Genomic DNA, 20,307 nt, shown 5'->3' on the forward strand with positions numbered 1-20,307 from the left:
GTCGAGACGGAGCTCGCAGGCATGGCGAGGGGTCGAGGGTGAGGCGCTGGACGCGGTGGTGCTCGTCGGCGACGGCGGGTGTGTTCGATGGTGCCGCGCGAAGAGAGCAGAGGGAGGGGGAAGGGGTCCAGAGAGAGAGGGGAGAGGTGCAGAGGGGTCAAGGCGGTCCAGGGCAGTGGATCAGGTCGAGGGGAGCAGCTGTGTGGCTAGCAGGAGGTGGCCGCGGCTCGGCTGTGCGCGCGCCACGCACAGTGCCAGTAGGCGCGGGGAAGACGACGCACAAGGAGGTGGGCTGGGCCGTCCGGATGGGCTGCACAGGACCTGGGCCAGCTAGGTAGGTTTCCTTTCTCTCTCTCTCTTTTTCCTTTTGTTTCTGTTTTTCTATTTCTTTTATTCTGTTTTTTTATTTAGCAAAAATACTAAACCATTTCCAAAATTCCTGAAAATATTTGTGGGCACTGTTAAAAATTATTCCCAACAGCCCTCAACTAGTTTTAGAATTATTAGAGCATTTAAAATATTAATAGCATTTAAATGCCCCAATTCAAATACTTTATGATTTAATCCAATGATCCAAAATATTCCCCAAAAATGTTCACTATTTTTGGTTTGGAATCAAAGCCTTGCCAAAATTATCAAACATTGATGAAGGCATTTTGGGTTCATTGAATGCATTTGAATTTGACCCTAGTTGAATTCATTTGGTGCTAGGGTTTGATCATCCCCATTTCAAGTTTAAAAAGAATTTAAACATGATGCAACAAACAAGTGCTAGCCTAGTGCAAGGTAGAGCTAGGGCTGTGACACATATAGTGTCATCATGTTGCATGCTAGTATTGTCAGATTTATATGTTCATGCCATGCTCGTATTGCTCTAGCTATACCATGTTCATGTTGTTCATGCCATGTTATCTTGATGATCTCATGATAATTCCGACTTAACCTGTAATTGCCATGTTGTTGTTTGTCTTGAATGCTTCTGGTTATTGTGAGCTTGCAAGTACATTCAATGTACTGACCTGGCGTGTCATGCCAGTTTGCAGGTCATGCCGGATTTGATTGCTTGTCATGGTTTCCGTCCGTGTGAGCTAGGATAAGCGTTCCAGCCAGAATCCCTGCGGAGTGGAGTTCACCACCGTCGTCGCTGTTCCGCTGCCAGTAGATTTTCCGTTGCTTCGAGTTGTTCTGCTGCTTGCATGGAGCAACCACGGTAGGCATAGTGTCACCGTGCCAATGTAACCCTTGTATCCAAATAGATTGTAATAAAGAGCTGATTTGTTCTATGCTAAGTAGTGCCATATTCCAGAAGACTTCATCTCGATCTCTGGGCTGGAATACGGGGCGTTCCGGTTTCTCTGAGCCGGGGTGCCACAGAATAAGTTTGAAAGTTGGTCGTTGGATGAAGCCAATCCGACGGTAGAGAGATGGCAAATCCGAGCACTACTGGCCGTTGGATATCATCTACATTCCACTAGATTTTGCCACATGTACAATCTAGAAGACTCCATGTTAAACTTAAGCATAATGCAAAAACCTCAAAACACAAGCACTTCTCCTTTGTTCTAGAATCTTCCATATCTTAATTGCCCAAACTTTTTTCCTAAATGAATTGTCACTATTTATTTTTACTTTATGCTTAACAATGCACAATTTCATGAATCTTAAAATAGATTTTTTATAAAACTAATTGATTTGAATGAGATGAACTATAAGAATTAAACGGACATCTATATCATGCATATATGACTCAAAGCTTACATGCTATAGTGTGGTATTTATTCATAATTTGGTTACCAAATCTCTTGCGTGCAATGCACGTGTACCTTACTAGTATCAATAGGAAACCATCATGGTCAAACCCTTCTCGTTGTTGGGTCAAAGGGATAGATTGTGTGGGCCTCCATCGTTATCGCTAAAGGATAATATATATACCTCGGGGAGCCCACAAATATGTGCAGCGTCTATAAATCGCACAAGGGAGACATGCTCGATCAGAACACCATGCCCCCTATACCCTGCATGCGACCTGAAAAAGTTATATATAATCGCCATGACATGCCACTATAGAGTCAATCATTCTTTAATTATTTTAGAGCAAAAAATAATCAATAAAAACATAGTCTACAAATTAGCAAAACAAAGATCCCAAGGTTTATATAATCGCCATAACACAGTCATTATAGAGATAAATGAAGCTTGAGATATGCAATTTCCCACCGGGTCACCCATCCTTAGACTACTCCAGCACGAGCACGCTTAACTTCTGCGTTCTATTCGACTAGGCTAGCGGATGGGAAGCAGCCCCTTGCTGATAGGAATTGCCTCCTTGCCTTTAAGGCGTTTCACACTGGTCACCCTATGGGACCTACTCCCTCCTATCACGCACATTTATGCTTTTAGAAACTGTGTGCGATATTTACCTGGCCAGTGTGTCACCGCCTAGCCTTCAATGAGTAGTGACACTAGTAGCGAGAAAACGATGGGAGAAGAGACGGGAAACCGATGAGAGGAGTGGCGGGAAATGGTAGCCTGTTTAGAAAACATAGTAGAGAAGGAAGCATGAGCTAGCACGACGCTTGCGCACAATGCTTACCCATGTACTGTATGTGCTGTCGAAAGGGCTGAGGGTTGCCGTTCGATCTGGGACCATCCAATGGTGCAGACGTATGATCTGTGGGGTTTGGGTTCTGGCCAATCAGAACGCACGACTCAGATCGCGTGCACAGCAGGGTGGGGGGCATCGGCCACGGTTTGGTAGGCACACGGCTTTCGTGAGTGAATCGTGTGCTATTTGAAAACATTTCGTGAGAAGAATATCAATTTTTAAATCCCCGTAAATCGAAAACTCACCCGAAAATCTTGAAACTTGGCATGGTGTCACGACATGCCACATATATGTCGAGGATTTGTTCTTGTCCATTTTGGTGCAAGTTTTATTACAAGCCTCTTACAAACCGGAGCTTCTCTCAAAGAAGCCTCGTGGTTCCGATAGGGAAGCGTGTCCCCCTAGTGGGCGAAACGTAATCACTGTCTCTTTTCGCCTTGTATTTTCTTCTACACGCAACATGGAACGACAGGATATATGTGCTGAAATTTAAACTTATTCAGGGTTCGTTTGGCCTTTTTATACACTAATTGAATTTCCTAGGCATTTAATGTCCATAATTCAAATCTGAACATCAAATACATGCTCCAGTTCATCAAAATGGCTAGAAAAATTATACATGTGTCCTTGGGTGCATGTTTAGGTCCCATGCTAGGAAAGGGAACGAATTACAACCGTACCGGCATCCTGGCTCGTCCTCAAACATTTGGAATCTCGATTTTAAATCCCAGTAAATCCTAAACTCACCAAAATGTCATCAAAGGTGGCATGGTGTCACGTCATGGCACATATAAGTCGTGGTAAAAACATTGTCCAATTTGGGCCAAGCTTTATTACAAACCTCTTACAAACCGGAGCTTCTCTCAAAGAAGCCTCGTGGTTCTTATAGGGAATCGTGTTCCCCTTGTGGGCGAGACGTAATCACTGCCTATTTTCGCCTTGTATTTTCTTCTACGGGCAACATGGAATGACAGGATATCCGTGCTGAAATTTAAACTTATTCAGGGTTCGTTTGGCCTTTTTATACATTAATTGAGTTTCCTAAGCATTTAATGTCCATAATTCAAATCTAAACTACGAATACATGCTCCAGTTCACCAAAATGACTAGAAAAATTATACATGTGTCCTTTGGTGCATGTTTAGGTCCCATGCCAGGAATGGGAATGAATTACAATCGTACCTGCGTCCTGGCTCGTTCTCAAACATTTGGAATCTCGTTTCTTAAATCCCCGTAAATCCAAAACTCACCAGAAAGTCATCAAAGGTGGCATGGTGTCACGTCATGGCACATATATGTCGTAGTAAAAACATTGCCAATTTGGGCCAAGCTTTATTACAAACCTCTTACAAACCGGAGCCCGTCGCAAGAACCTCGTGGTTTCAAAAGGGAAGCGTGTCCCTTGTGGGCCAAACGATAATCGCTCCCTCTTCTAGCCTCGTATTTTCTTCTACACGCAACACGGAACATCAGGAGATTCGTGCTGAACTTTGAAATTTTTTAGTGTTCGTTTGACCTATTTTATTCATTAATTGAGTTTTCTAGGCATTTAATGTCCATAATTCAAATCCGAACTACAAATACATGCTCCAGTGCACCAAAATGGCAAAAAAATGTACATGTGTCCTTGGGGTGCATGTTTAAAATTTTCATGTGGTTTATCCACAAGCGGGTGATCCTTACCAAAGAAAATCTGCTAAAGCAACGATTTGTAGGTAGTGCAAGATGTTGTTTTTGTGATCGAAAATAAACAATACAACACCTTTTCATAGATTGCCCTCTCACGAAATTACTTTGGCGAATCATCCATATAGCCGTTAACATTACTCCTCCAGCTAGCATTGATGCGTTGTTTGGGACGTGGCTAACTGGAGTGCAACATGATATTGTGTCACGTACTCGGATTGGAATATATGCATTACTTTGGGCTATATGGACCTGCAGGAACGATATGATATTTATCAGACAATATACTTTAAATTTGTTGCAGGCTATTTTCAGAGCTACGGCATGCATCTGTATGTGGTTGTTACTCACTCCTATAGACTCCAGGGAGCATTTGGTTACTGGGTGCAACCAATGGGAGATGATAGCACAGGCTATCTTCAACCGGTTTGGATGGCGGTCTCATAATAGGGTAGGTGGTTAGTCACTTTGTCCTATTTTCCAGCCGGTTGTGGCTATGAGTTTACTATGTTTTCATTTTTTTCTCTTTGCTTCGTTTGCGAGTTGTACTTTGATATCATACATTGTTATTTGTTTCCTCTTTCTTAATAATATGACCGCATGTATCTTGCGGATGCAAAGGCCATAGGTAATCCTCCTTTCATAAAAAAAGTGGAGCAAGCTCTGATTCGATGGTCTGGATTTCCAACCTCACTTGCCACCTGGGAAGACTTGGTGCCACTTCAAGCACGTTTTCCCAAATCGATGGTTGGGGTCAAGCCAAACATAAACGGCAAGGAAATGGCAAGGAAATGTTACGCAAACTAAGGCCCTGTTTGGTTATAGGGACTAGATTGGAAAAAGGCCCTTTTAGTCCCTATGTAACCAAACATGAGGGACTTTTTTTTTAGGGACTAGAAAAATACTATACTAGAGGGTCTTTTTTCTTTAGTCCATGTGACTAAAAAAAGTCTAGTCCCTTGTAACCAAACACCCTCTAAATCGGACCTCGACCAGAAGACAGCTCAGGACGGGCGACCAAGACCAAGAGTGAGACGAGGCCTAACCCACACTACCAAGGCCCAGATTGGGTCGAGTGAAGTCAGATAAGTATGTGAGGCAGCAAGTGAGGGCAAGAAAAAAAAGAACTACCTTGTTATAGATAATTCCAGTGCTTGCAGAATATACCTTGCTGAAAACCGCTTGTCATTTCCTTCTGCTCCTTGTTCGGACACTCTTAGTTATCGAAAAGACTACGATTGATCCCTTATAGTTGTGGGTCATCACACACACATAGGCAAGGTGACGGTTTAAAACTTCTTCGCGAAAAGGGGTGAAAACCTTTTGTGCAGTAGCTCGCTGTACTAGTGGCCCTTCCTAATTTTTTTATTTGCTTATAGAAATCAGGGGCAATTATATGCCAACAATTCTTAACGAAGGCCCCATTGAATCCATCTGGACTTGGAGCTTTATCAGAGGAGAGATGTTTAACTACCTCATCTATTTCTTGCTTAGAGAAAGATCCTGCAAGCCATCAAGTCTTTGGATGAGAGAAGACACATCCATATGATTGCTGGTTTCTGTGGTTTGCCCAATCTTGTCTTTAAGTGCTCTCCAGGGTAAAGCATCCTAAGAGAAATGCTCAGTATGTTCATTGCCATATTCATCCTGTAGCATTTGGATGATCTTGTGCCCGTATTTGATGGTGGCTTTGGCTTGGAACAAAATTTGAATTTTCACCTCCAAAATTAACCCGTCTAATTGGTGCTCTTTGTCTCAAATAGATCGTTTGAAAAGGCAGTATCTTCAGCAAATGGTCCTTTGGAATATCTTTGGCATTAGTTTCAATATTGGAAAGCTTTCTAGATTCTCCAAATAAATCCCACATTAAGATCACCTCATTACTTGCTTTGATAATCCCAGACATATTGGATAAATTCTTGCTCCAAATTTTTAAGCCTTTCCCGAGTCTCTCGAATTTTGCAGTAATGAGTTTGGCCCTATTTGATTCTCGAATATGTTGGGACCAGATGTTCTGCACTTCTTCTTTGAAATTTTGGTGTTCCAAGCAGAAGTTCTCGAATCTAGAAGTTTGTGATTTGGGGATGCTAGTGCCAATAGAAATGGCAAAAGGAATATGATCTAACACTGACTTTGGAAGGACCATGGTGTTTGGATAATTGGTAGACCAGCATTCAGAGGTAAAAACCTAGTGTATTTTTTCTAGTAAAGGTGCTTGGTACATATTGCTCCAAGTGAAGTTTGTGCCCTTGAGAAAATTTCTACAAGGGCCAAGGTACTGATACTTGGGGGATATGCGTATTCCCGCATATCGGGCATATCATCGATGTTTTATACGCGGACACGGCAGACTTGGCCGTATCGGTGGTTCAGAGCTCTCAGTTCTCAAAGGATCCACCTGGCTCCAGTGGACGGACTTGGGCTTGGGTGCCACAACGGAAGCCACGCGACGAGCCGATCCCGAGTAACAGAGTGACTGCCAACAGGGCCGGGCTTGGGCGGCCGCCATAGCTACTCCTTGCATATGTTGTTGGCATGTGTCTCCCTTGTCATTTTTTTAACTTTTGCCGCACCTGATCATGTAGTGTCGGTGGTTTTCTCGGTATTTATTGGCTGAATGCAGTAGGATGCGAGAAGGAGAACTCAAGTCATACAAACACCACGAAATGTTCCTCCTTTCCTAGTTTTGGTGTAATTCGTTTCATAGATCTACTTTTAGTTTTATTTAAATCTCAGTCATCAATTTTTGTGTTAACATAAAATCAACGGATATAAATGAGTGACTGAAGGATTACGTAAAGAAATGGAAGTAAGACCTGTGAGATTCTAGATACGAATACGAATGTGCATATCCTGGTCACAAATAGAAGTGAATACTAACGGCAATCTGTTAGGAAGGATGTTTAGCGGTTGATATGTGAAGAGTGAAAGAATACATATCACATATCTAAAGATAATTCTTAAACTCTTAACCTTAACTAATTACTAAATCTTACTAGCTTTCCAAAGTCAAAGGTCACTCGAATGATTACAGTTAATGTAGCTTTACAATATTTTATTTGTGCGGGTCACTTTGCTAGTTCGTATGAACAAACAATCAGAGTGGACGGAAGATAGAAAAAAAAGGCAGAGGATTGAATCAGTATTTTTTATCCGGTGCTCGTCGGTCATTCTTCTGTCTTCCAAGGACCCGAGACATCTGCAGGCCTCTACTGAATGCCTGGTTGAAGAGCATCCTGGTCTGGAACTCCGAAACAAACGGGAACCAAGCGAGGAACGCAACGGGGGTAAACAAGAGTAGGCCCATGACAATGTCATATCGCCGTGCAGTTATCCTGGTCAATCGCCAAATCCAATGACGAAAAATGACTGGCTTGATAGCCTGTGCGACCTGAACCAACAGCAATACAACATACATGTAATAAATTACTTCTATCATTGGCAGGCTTAATAAATTTAAAATAGCAAGTTGGAAACACAGGAGACAGGCTACATATTATTACTTACCAAAAGTAAACCCCATCCCGTTGGCACGAAGGCAAGGATGCAAATGAACAAATCTTGAACTGTCAGATGGGCGATTACTATTAAGATGATCACGATGCAGATAATAGGGATATATATTAGCCCCTTAAACAACCGGAAGACAAGATAGAAGTTCCCACTTAACATCCGTCTCCCAACTGCTACAGTCTATGAAGAAGAGAAGTGTTAGCACGGCAGGACGTCCAATTTCTAATACAGTACATGCAAACAAAATAATTTCTAGTTACAAGCTCGAGAAAAATAATTATGACATTAAGCAACAGCGGGCACAACAGTAGGGGTTTTGCCAGATCTCCGGAGAGAGTAAAGACAAGGAATTGGAATCTGGAGCCATACAAATATACAAAGAAAAGTATTATCTCACAAAATTCAATAATAGGGTAGTACAGCGGCATACCCAAAGTTATAACAATAGCCCGATATAGCTTTTGGAGGCATTCATGCTAAAACTATGCAGTTTTAGCGCTAAATTGAGATAATAGCTTGCTAAATGACTAAAAGTTAAGCGCCGCTAAGCCATTACTGCTAGAGGAGGGACCCAAGTGAGTTCCACAGAGCCGCTATCTGCCTTATTCTTCCTTCTTGTCTTTGATCTTTTAGGATAGAGGATCTGCTAGCTTAGACCCTAAAGCCGACGCCCTAGATGCAATCGACCTCAATGCGGGCGCCCTAGCTACACACCTTAGATAAGCGGCTGCCATCTACCAGAATTGTAAGGCAAGCCTGACAACATAACTTTAGAGCGGGTGCCCATCGAGAAGGAAAGCAGCACCTTAAAAACCATGCTGCCAAGAACCGCTCGTGTCACCTCCAGGGGGTGACTCGGGCGCCCTAGCCGCCGCCGCACTCGACCTCCCTCCTCCCCTGCTTGCCCACCACCGCCGGAGCAGGCCGGTGAGCGAAGCTCGCCCGGCGGACGGCGGACGGTGGGCCCTCCTCCTTTCTTCACGAGGGGATCTTCTGGCTGAGATGTGATGGCGCCCCTGGGCGTACGGCATGGAGGCGGAGTTGGCGCGCTGGAGCGGCGGCCCGATGGGATCCCGGCGGCGCCGCGGGGGCTGGTGGTGGTGGATCTGGGGTTTCCCACCCCAGATGGGTTCTCCTCCGAGTTGTCGGGCTCGGGCGCCGTTCGGCGACCCTAAGCGGTGGTGGGCGCGCGGATTGGCTGTCCTCCTTCACCGATGAGATTTGGGGTGGCCGGAGGCGTTGGCATGGTGCCGGATCCGAACACGGTGGTGGTGCTGTCTGCTTCATCACGGATGATGGCCAGGTAGTGGGTCCTTGTGGCGGCACCAGTGGCGGCGGATCATGGGATCCCACTCCTGGGGATGTCGTAGGACGCGGTGGCCCGTGCACGAGACATTGAATTTCTTCGAACAGATCTGGGTGAAAGCATGCTTTCGGCTACTGCCAAGGCCGGCGGTAGCGGCGCTGTCTACGTCATTCCCTTAATGAAGGCAACGCCGTGGGGAAGTTCAAGGCCACTCTCTGCTACCTCCGGGGGAGACCCTAGATTAGTACATCGGATGATGGCAGCGCTCTGGTGTCGCTTCCCTCTTGGGGGCGTCATTCATGGAGGTACACACGGGCTCGAGGGAACAAAGGACAGCTTCTTTGGTGGAGCGGTGATTCATCTTACACATTGATGGCGGTAGATCTCGACGGCGTGGCGTTGTGGAGACTCGGAGTCCGATGCGCAGAGATGGACTCTCGTAGGAGGAGGATGATGTCTGGTGTCATGGTGGCGTCGATGGCAGAGAGGCTGGCAAGGTTGGTGCATTAGTTTCTGCTCTGAAAATGGATTGGTGGAAGCTGGCGATGACGACACAGAGAATGCATCAGACAAGTTTGCCCCAAACCCAATATCTGGCTTGGTTGGGGCCTCTGTTTTTAGATGTTAGGCATTTGTGCAATGTATGTTTGGTATTAGGCTCGGACTATCGGCACCCCTTTATCAGGTGGATAGGAGTAGCTACAGTTGTTGCTAAGATAGTGGCTTCAGACTACCTAATGTATTACTTTGTAAGGTCTTTCTGAATAATTAATAAAATGGCTGCATGCATCCTCCAGATGCAATGCAGAGGCCGCGGGTAATCGTCCTTTTCAAGAAAAAAAAACTGCAATGCTGCCATCTGCCTAAAAAAAGTGAACCTTGCGCTATCTATCCCGAGTGCTATTCATGCGCATCAAAATTGACGAGTAAGCATTATAGTAATGGGTGATAGTGCTTACCATAATCACCAGCAAAATTACAAAGACAACAATCCACGACATGCAATAAACCTGAAAAGAGCGTTAAATATGATTTTAAGTTCATAACATCCTTTGAATGAATTGTTAATATGCACTAATCAGTCAAATATGGAATAAAAAAATGAGATTAACATATTACCAGGACACCATTTCTGTTTTTGGCAATGTTCAAATGATAAACAAGACCATACTGGTAGATAAAAAACCGTAACGCAAGCAGTATTTCAAGGACAGTGCCGCGCTTTCCTGAATGTCTAAGAGGCTCCTGCTCTATCTCCCACCACGACTCCCAACTTTTCTCCGGTGGTACACCAACACCACCACGGTTGGATATCCACTTATTCCAGTCGGTCCAGTCATCCTTAATCTTCTGCCACTCGAACCCAGAAGGATTAAATAGGAATGGTGCAAATAGCCAGGTGAAAACCATAAACCACATGGAAAATGTGATGAAGATGTTTGCTTTGTCTCTTTGATATGACTGCCCAAAGATTCCATACACAATAAGCAAGATCGTCAACTCAAGACCCTTGACAAAATGGCTTCGGGAGTATAGTCGATAATGCTCAGAGAATTTGGTATGGAACACAACTAATCCACGTCCAGTGGCTTGATATGCCGCTCCTCCATGAAGCAGCGTCATTCCATAGTAGTGACCTCTGGTCCCAAGTGAGAATGTGAAGAAAACAGATGCGAACTGAAGCTGCATAAGTATAAATTCTATGACTGCAGTTCCGAATCCTCTTTCTAAACCAATTTCCATCATCATGGGCAGTAGCACTAAGAACCCAAGATGCACAAAAGACTGTGAAGCAAGAGCAGCCTGGAGCGGTCCACTGAGTGTAAACCTTAGTGCTTTATTATCAAGGCCACTGAGGACAAGATACAAACGTCCATAGAGGAATACATATACTGTACATATTGTTATCTAGGAAGGTACAAAAGAAAGATAAATATTAGGACTAACACATGACTTAGAAAGTTGAGAATAATAGTGCAAGATCATTACCACTGTGTTAAAGTAAAAACCAATTGTTGTACAATAGAAGGACAACATTCTGAAGAAATCAAAATGATGTCCTAGTCGGTATACGTCGCGGCTCAGTGTTTGTTCCCCATTCCCACGAGCTATTTTCGCCTCAAATAGTGAAATTTGATTGAAACCGACATCCCTTCCCTTGCCAACTTGCATGTATTCGTGATGTGTAACATGTCCGTCCCGCAATGTTGAATTATATCCTATCGAAGAAACATGTATTAGCGTCAATACTTGCAGGTATCTAAGAAGGAAGCAACAACTGGAATGTTTGTTTTGCGCTTTTCCATTTAACGGGAAATATTCACTAACATACCAGCAAAAATGTCGTCATCAAGGTTGATACATCTAGATGCTTTGCTTATTCCACCCCTTGTGAGGTGGAAAAGTCGATCAAAGATATCAGGGTGCCCATAATGAAATCGAACTCTGCACATATAGATGATCAGGGGATAACATAACAAATGGCAAAATTGTATTTAAAAATGAGTATTACGTTGAGAATCCAGAAACATTTTTGTCCAGTGTGAATTTAAGAAATTATACTGATTACATGGAAACAATCATGAGAAAATTGACCAAATTAAACCCATTAAACATGAAGTTCCACCAAATATATGCCAATAGTTATACGGCCAGTGCAAGAGGTGCGGACCTGAGAATGTGTTGACTGTGGCATAGTAAGATCAACCCTAATCGTTCTTGGGAAGGCCTTTGACCTGCAACTCAGTGATGTGGATTGAAGCTTGTTCTTCGAATCCACCAACATGAATGTGGGGCACAGAGCTACATTTTGTCTTCCAGAATGACAGCTGGATTAATGGGCTTGAAGTGAGAGAAATTGTGCATGTGGATTATTTTATTTTTGAAATTTGAACACGCAGGACAATTGTGTATCATTATATTAGAGAAGAAGATAAGGTAGAAAGCCTGAGTACACTGACATCCCATACGCTCTATAGGCTACAAAAGTTCGTTCATGTCATGCCACAACAATAACAGACAACTACAAACAACCTAGGCCTTGGGTGCTCAAGAGGGAAGCGCTTCAGTTTATGAGGAGGGACAACAAAGAAAAGTAATTCAGAAGTCAAATACCTTTTCACATCCTCTACAAACTTCTACTTACTTCTAGATAAGTTTGTTTTTAAGCCATATGTTGTTGTAGTAATTTTCTTAAGTTTTATGCAATGATTTTTAGTCTCTATTTATAAGTAGAAACTAAGAGGTCTTAACATATAAGAAATGTTTCCTAGAGTCTGCTAGCTACGGGTAGGCTGAGACGTGAAGTGGGCCCTAACCTTGACTCTTGCGTTGTTCATTTTATAGCAGCAAGTGAATGAAATATGCCCTAGAGGCAATAATAAAGTTATTATTTATTTCCTTATATCATGATAAATGTTTATTATTCATGCTAGAATTGTATTAACCGGGAACATAATACATGTGTGAATACATAGACAAACTTAGTGTCACTAGTATGCCTCTACTTGACTAGCTCGTTAATCAAAGATGGTTATGTTTCCTAACCATGAACAAAGTGTTGTTATTTGATTGACGAGGTCACATCATTAGTTGAATGATCTGATTGACATGACCCATTCCATTAGCTTAGCACCCGATCGTTTAGTATGTTGCTATTGCTTTCTTCATGACTTATACATGTTCCTATGACTATGAGATTGTGCAACTCCCGTTTGCCGGAGGAACACTTTGTGTGCTACCAAACGTCACAACGTTACTGGGTGATTATAAAGGAGCTCTACAGGTGTCTCCAATGGTAGATGTTGGGTTGGCGTATTTCGAGATTAGGATTTGTCACTCCGATTGTCGGAGAGGTATCTCTGGGCCCTCTCGGTAATGCACATCACATAAGCCTTGCAAGCATTGCAACTAATGAGTTAGTTGCGAGATGATGTATTACGGAACGAGTAAAGAGACTTGCCGGTAACGAGATTGAACTAGGTATTGGATACCGACGATCGAATCTCGGGCAAGTAACATATCGATGACAAAGGGAACAACGTATGTTGTTATGCGGTCTGACCGATAATGATCTTTGTAGAATATGTAGGAGCCAATATGGGCATCCAGGTCCCGCTATTGGTTATTGACCAGAGATGTGTCTCAGTCATGTCTGCATTGTTTTCGAACCGTAGGGTCCGCACGCTTAACGTTACGATGACAGTTATTATGAGTTTATGCATTTTGATGTACGGAAGTTAGTTCGGAGTCCCGGATGTGATCACGGACATGACGAGGAGTCTCGAAATGGTCGAGACATAAAGGTTGATATATTGGATGACTATATTCGGACACCGGAAGTGTTCCGGGTGATTTCGGAGAAAACCAGAGAGCCGGAGGGTTACCGGAACCCTACCGGGAGAAGTAATGGGCCATATGGGCTTTAGTAGAGAGAGAGAAGGGCTGCCAGAGGTGGGCCGCGCGCCACCTCCTCCCTGGTCCGAATTGGACTAGGGGAGGGGGGCGGCGCCCCCCCTTTCCTTCTCCCACTCCACCTCTTTCCCCCTCCTAGTAGGAGTCCTACTCCTACTAGGAGGAGGACTCCTCCTTGGCGCGCCACACCTGGCCGGCCGGCCTCCTCCCCTTGCTCCTTTATATACGGGGGCAGGGGGCACCCCAAGACACACAAGTTGATCCACGTGATCGTTCCTTAGCCGTGTGCGGTGCCCCCTGCCACCATATTCCACCTCGATCATATCGTTGTAGTGCTTAGGCGAAGCCCTGCATCGGTAGAGCATCATCATCGTCACCACGCCGTTGTGCTGACGGAACTCATCCCCCCAGCTTTGCTGGATCGGAGCCCGGGGAGCGTCATCGAGCTGTACGTGTGCTAAGAACTCGGAGGTGCCGGAGTAACGGTGCTTGGATCGGTCGGATCAGGAAGACGTACGACTACTTCCTCTACGTTGCGTCAATGCTTCCGTTGCGATCTACGAGGGTACGTAGATAACACTCTCCCCTCTCATTGCTATGCATCACCATGATCTTGCGTGTGCGTAGGAATTTTTTTGAAATTACTGCGTTCCCCAACAGCAAGGTAGTTCAAGTAGTTCTTTTGACTCTTGCGTTGTTCATTTTATAGCAGCAAGGTAGAGTTGCTCCTGCACAACACTATGATGCTTTAGCTGATATCAAAGCCCTTTTGATTCATTCAATTGTCGGTGTCATGTTGGAGAGTGAGGGTTGTTGCACAAAAAAGGAGGGGGGTGTATACTTGAAAAACCTTCATGGAACATGCTAGATATACCGCTATGATGGGATGTGCCAGCGTTCGACGATATCTCGAGGGGCAGATTTTGAGGATTCCCATTCCAGGTTAGGATATTTCACCACCACCCAAGTTCTTAATAGCCAACTGTTCCTCTATTAAGATGCCAAGCACATAGGTTCATGTCTTTCTCGGTCCATGAAGTACTTTTTTGCCTTGGGACATGACCCCTTCATTGATAAGGTTTTCCTTCTACTCATTTGGTGCCATGTCTTGGAAATTAGAAGGAACTCGCAGACTGATGGTCCCACATCCAATAGTGAAGTAAGTGGGAAAAGTTTTATAAGGGGAGATGTAGGCGATATTTCCAAGTACTTTTCCCTTGAGAGAGCATGATGGTCCTGCTTCGAATTTGTGTACTGGCGTGGGGTTTTGGCGATCACATGCCTCTATTCCTTCTCCTGAGTAGACACTCGTAAGGGATATGTGTTGGCATGCTATTTCGAGGATTGTATGGTTACGAGCGAAACGTTCCCCATAACAACAGAGACTCCTTATCATATCTTATTACCATTGTGGTAGCCAAAAGGAACCACCAAGGTCAACCTATACGACAAGGCGAACATAGTTCATTGGACCCATGGTTTATCTCAAGGAAAAACATTTGAAAGGAGACTATTGTAATTCAGTAGACAAGCAACTAATAAATCATAATTTTCATGCGCAGGAGCACTTGCACCCGGGAGTCAAATTGGATATTGCCGTCTCCACGCACTTCTTCGAGACTAGAAAGAATAAGGGAGCACTATTTGTCAATAGGGAACTTGCCAATTTTACACTTTTTCGATAAAAGGGCATTTTTATTGACTTAAAATATAGCATCAAGTGGATACAAAGCATGATAAGCAACACCCAGCCTATGCATAACTAAGATGCACACAGCCAAATACTAAAAAGCTGACAGTAGATAAAGAAGACGACATATCATCAATAGTAGTCATACAGGACCTGCCCTATGCCTTTGTTATGGACCAATCCGAGATTATGCTGCCACCCATGTTGGGCAAATTAAGACCTCCCTAGCCACCCATTCGAACCCCATATACACAGTCCTGAACAATGATTGGTACTCTATTCGGTGTATTGTAGTCCTCAAAAACCAAATCGTTTCTACATAGCTGAAGGCCCATAATAAGGCATATACCCCCACCCTTATTAACGTTCTGAACCTATTTGGAATTATGTCCACGGAATGACCAAAAATATAGTCAACACTTGTTGGCGGATATAAATTGTATCAGGGATTGTCTGAATCCTCGATGTCATGGCTCAAACTGTAAGTCCATCAAGTGCCCCCTTAGGGGTTCTGGAGTATTGAAGACAAATGGGTTGAGGAACTAATGTATTTGTGAGTGTACGCAGGAGTTATAGTCCCTGAAGATTTGTTTTAACCCATGGAAGATGACCCTTAAAAATGTACTTTTTCAAGTGAAGAAATTGTTATGGACTTTGAAGAAGTTGATGTGAAGATTGAAGCTTGAAGACTTTTGTTTTAATAGTTTTTTTTCTTTTGATTTTTGTGTCATAGGAAAAACAGTACCATTAAAGGGGGTCTAGGTGAATCATAGTTCACATTTCCAAAGTGATGCTCAAACCTATACATACACAAGCCTCTTCTAGTGAAGCCTTTGGAAAACACCGGAAAAGCTAACAAATAGCGACAGTGACAAAGTTCATCTGGTTGCTAAAGAATTTGGTCAAGCCGAGGAGTTAGGATTTCGCCAGTGCGATCTGCCTATCGTGAGGAAATTGAGTGCCCCGACGAAATTGAGAGTTAAATTTCCTACCATTGTTGCGCCGTGTACCAGTTGTCGAGTGAATCCTTATCATGACAATGATCATGTCTGATAAGGGATTTATGAAAATTCATGTCGGGTCGCCCCCTGACTATAAATAGCCGCCCCCCACAACCACTTGTTGTTTGGCTAATCTAGAGAGAACTTAACACTTGTCATTTGAGAGCAATTCATCCTCTAATGACTTTGAGAGAATCCTAAGTGAGGAAAAAGCCAACTAGAGCCTAAGTAATTGAGCATCACTAAAGAGATTGATCTGTGTGATCTGACGCCTGTTACCTTTGAAGATAGTCATTCTTCCAAACAGTGAGGCGTCATGTTCTGAGCAACCAAGAGTCATTGTGGTGTGCTGGTGAACAAGTCTGTAAAGGTTTTGGAAGTCTACCTTGAAGACATACCACGAGTGATTGGGCGAGGTCTAAGTGACCTTGGCTCAAGAGGAATACGTCTAAGTGTCCTCACAGTTCAACTCAAACGCCTCAATCGGACATACAGTTGATAAAACAACTGGAACTCGTCTACAAAATCGATGTTTCTTCACCAAGCCTAGCTGGATTCAAATTCCTCACCTTTACCTTTACATTATTCCGCTGTTGAAGAATTTGTGATCTACCTTGTGAAGAATTTGAACTAAAGACTTTCATCACGACGTTTTTATTTCTTCGGCTCATCTTTCTCATGATTGTATGCTTGTATTGTCACATGTTTTTCACTCATTTGTATCTTGTATGCATGCTTTCCATTAATGTGATCTTCGTCCAATTCATCAGAGTTTAATGAATTTCGAGAAATCTCCTATTCACCCCCTCCCCCTCTGGGAGCAAACCCGCGCTTTCCTAAACCGATAAAGATCTATGTTGAATATGTGGGAGTTAGTATGGGCATCCATGTCCCGCTATTGATTATTGATTAAAGAGGTGTCTCGGTCATGCTGCATGTTCTCAAACCCGTAAGGTCACACACTTAATGTTCGGTAATGCTAGGGTAGTATTGGGATATTCATAATGGTGATCCTGAAGATAGTTCAGGGCCCCAGATGGGATCCGAGACATCACGAGGAGGTTCAGAATAGTCTGGAGATAAAGATTAATATAAGGGAGTGTTTTTCGGGGTTCCGGGAAAGTGCGGGGATTTACCGGTAGTCCATAAGGGATCCAGGGGATCACTAGTTGGTCCCACCTGCCCCTGAGGGACCACACGCACTCTAAGGGTGGTGCATCATCCTCAGATGGGCCAGGCGCTACACCCCCCAAGGCTCATGCGGCTAGGGGGGAAACCTAAGGGGTGGGGGCACCTCCACTTGGCTTGGAGGGCAAGCCTCCCACCTGGGCACCGCTCCCACTCCTTGGAGGAGGGGTCAGGGCTGGACGGACCCCTCCACCCCCTATATAAATAGAAGGGATGGGATGAGATCCTCCACACAACAAGCCTGGCTGCCACCACCTCCCTGTCCTTCCACATCCTCGTCCGGTACGCACCTGGCGAAGCCCCACCAGATTTCCGCTGCCACCACCACCACGCCGATGTGCTGGCCCAGATCCCATCTACATCTCCACCATCGCTTGCTGGATCAAGAGGGAGGATACGTCACCGAGCCGTACGTGTGCACATCTCGGAGGTGTCGTTCGTGCGATGCTGGATCGGATTGGATCTAGAAGGGATTATGACTTTGCCAACCATGTTCATTAGAATGTTAACACTTTTGGTCTACAAGGGTATGTAGCCTCTCCTCTCGTTGCTGTCATCTCTTAGATTATAACTTGGGTGAGACCGTAGGGAAAAAATTGTTTTCCATGCAATGTTCCCCATCTGTGGCATCATGAGCTTGGTCTATGCGTAGATGTTATGCACAAGTAGAACACACATAGTTTGTGGATGTTGATGTTCAGATTGCTTATCTCTTTTCTTATTTTGGATATGGCGGTATTGTGGGATGAAGCTGCCCAAACCAACTTTACTTGTCCACCCACAAGAGACTGCTTCCGCGACCGACATGCAACTTGTATTGTATAAAACTAATGGCGAGTGTCTGTCTCTCCCACTTTAATTAAATTTATTTGACAACGGCGGTCCTTGTAGAAGGTTAAAAAGGCAACTTTTATATCACTATTGTGGCTTTGTGTAGGTAAGAACGGTTCTAATATGTTGCCCCTAGAAGCCACGTAAAATTTGCAACAACAAAGTAGATGACGTCGACCTTATTTTTGCAGGGCATGTGAAGTGATGTGGTATGGCCAACATGTGATTCGATATATGTGATTTATGAGATGATCATGTTTTGTAACAGTTCACGACTTGCATGTCGATGAGTATGGCAATCGCATGAGCCACAGGGTTTTCTTAATATGATTGTATGACGTGTGTCCATCATTAAACGATGATATGTAATTTCTTTACTTTATTGTTATGAGATAGCAATAGTTGTAGAATCGATAGTTGGCAGAGACAACTACATGGCGGCACCTTGAAGATGATGGAGATTATGGTGTCCTGGCAGAGGTGATGGAGATCATGTCGGTGCTTTGGAGATGGAAATCAACAGCACAAGAAGACAAAGGCCATATCATGTCACATATTGATTGCATGTGATGTTTGTCTTTTATGAATCTTATTTTTCTTGGATCACGAGGTAGCATTATAAGATGATCCCTCACAATTAATATCAAGATAAAAGTGTTCTTCCTTAATATGCACCATTGCAATAGTTCATCATTTCAAAGCATCTCATGATGATCGGGTGTGATATACTCTAGGTTCACATACAACGGGTGTAAGCCAGTTTTACACACGCAAAAATACTTTGGTTAACTTGATGAGCCTAGCATGTATAGACACGGCCTCGGAACAAGGAGAACCGAAAGGTTAAACATGAGTCATGTGAATGATATGGCCAACATGTAGATGTTGACAATTCAACTACTCCATCTCACGTGATGACCGGACTCTGTTTATTGAATTTGTGTCATGTGTCACTTAAGAACTTGAGGGATGTTGATTTAAGTGAGAGTCCATTAGTAATTTGATTAGTGGAATTGATTATCCTGAACATAGTTAATATGTCTTTGCAAATATATTTTAGATCAGTGGCTCGTGTTGTAGCTCTCCTCAATTTTAATGCATTCTTAGAGACAGAAAAGCTAAAAGATGATGGAAGTAACTTTGCGGACTGGATCCGTAATTTGAGAATTATCCTCATTGTGGCACAGAAGGCTTATGTCCATGATGGACTGCTAGGTGCGCCAGCCGCTCCCTCGAATATAGATGCCATGAACGTCTAGCAGAATCAAGTTGATGACTACTTGATAGTTTAGTGCGCCATGTTTTACGTCTTAGAACAAAAGATCCAAAAACGTTTTGAGCACCATGGGGCATATTAGATGATTGAGGAGCTGAAAATGGTGTTCCAGGATTACAACCTTGTGGCGAGGTATGAAGCCTCGGACAATTTCTTTACGTGTAAGATAGAGGAGAACAGCTGTGTTAGCGAGCACATACTCAAAATGTCTTGGTATGTCAATCGTCTCAATCAATTGGGAGTTTCAATTCCTGATGAAGTAGCGATTGACATGGTTATCGAGTCATTGCAAGGGATGGAGAAGTTAGTCTCTGAGCTTTTCGCAATGCTTAAAACCGCGGACGTGGAAATCAAGAAAGATAATCAAGTGTTGATGGTCAAAAGACCACCGGTTTCAAGAAAGCTAAGGGAAAGAAAGGAAATTTCAAGAAGAATGACAAGCAAGTTGTCGATCCCATGAAGAAACCCAAGGCTGGACCTAAACCTGACACTGAGTATTTCTACTGCAAGGAGAATGTCCACTAGATGAACTACCCCAAGTATTTGACAGATAGGAAGGCTGGCAACATTAACAAAGGTATATTTGATATAGATGTTATTGATGTGTACCTTACTAGTTCTTTTAGTAGCACCTGAGTATTTGATACCGGTTCAGTTGCTAATATTTGTAATTTAAAATAGGAGCTGCGGAATAAACAAAGACTAGCTAACGACGAGGTGACGATGCCCATTGGAAAATGCTCCAAGGTCTATGTGATCACCATCGCACGCTTCCTCTACGTCAAGCTTCGGGATTAG

At 43.7% G+C, this 20,307-nt stretch overlaps 1 protein-coding gene across 4 annotated transcripts in view; it reads right to left on the reverse strand.

Moving 5' to 3' along the window:
* Positions 1-7,150: 7,150 nt before the first annotated feature.
* Positions 7,151-20,307, reverse strand: part of LOC125520498 (callose synthase 3-like) — a 93,595-nt gene continuing 80,438 nt past the window's right edge. Inside the window, exons 35-40 of one of the 4 annotated variants that reach the window (XM_048685447.1) lie at positions 11,443-11,555; positions 11,100-11,329; positions 10,230-11,018; positions 10,070-10,120; positions 7,799-7,984; positions 7,151-7,682 (exon numbers count right to left, since the gene is read on the reverse strand). In XM_048685447.1, the coding sequence (XP_048541404.1) occupies positions 7,431-7,682; positions 7,799-7,984; positions 10,070-10,120; positions 10,230-11,018; positions 11,100-11,329; positions 11,443-11,555 (1,621 nt within the window). In that variant the 3' untranslated portion in view covers positions 7,151-7,430. Of the gene's footprint in view, positions 7,683-7,798; positions 7,985-10,069; positions 10,121-10,229; positions 11,019-11,099; positions 11,330-11,442; positions 11,556-11,781; positions 11,939-20,307 lie in introns of those variants that run through there. The other 3 variants (XM_048685446.1, XR_007288693.1, XR_007288692.1) reach the window with 3 other exon arrangements.

This window comes from Triticum urartu, chromosome 7 (assembly GCF_003073215.2).
Source record: "Triticum urartu cultivar G1812 chromosome 7, Tu2.1, whole genome shotgun sequence".
In the NCBI taxonomy this organism is placed as follows: Eukaryota; Viridiplantae; Streptophyta; class Magnoliopsida; order Poales; family Poaceae; genus Triticum; species Triticum urartu.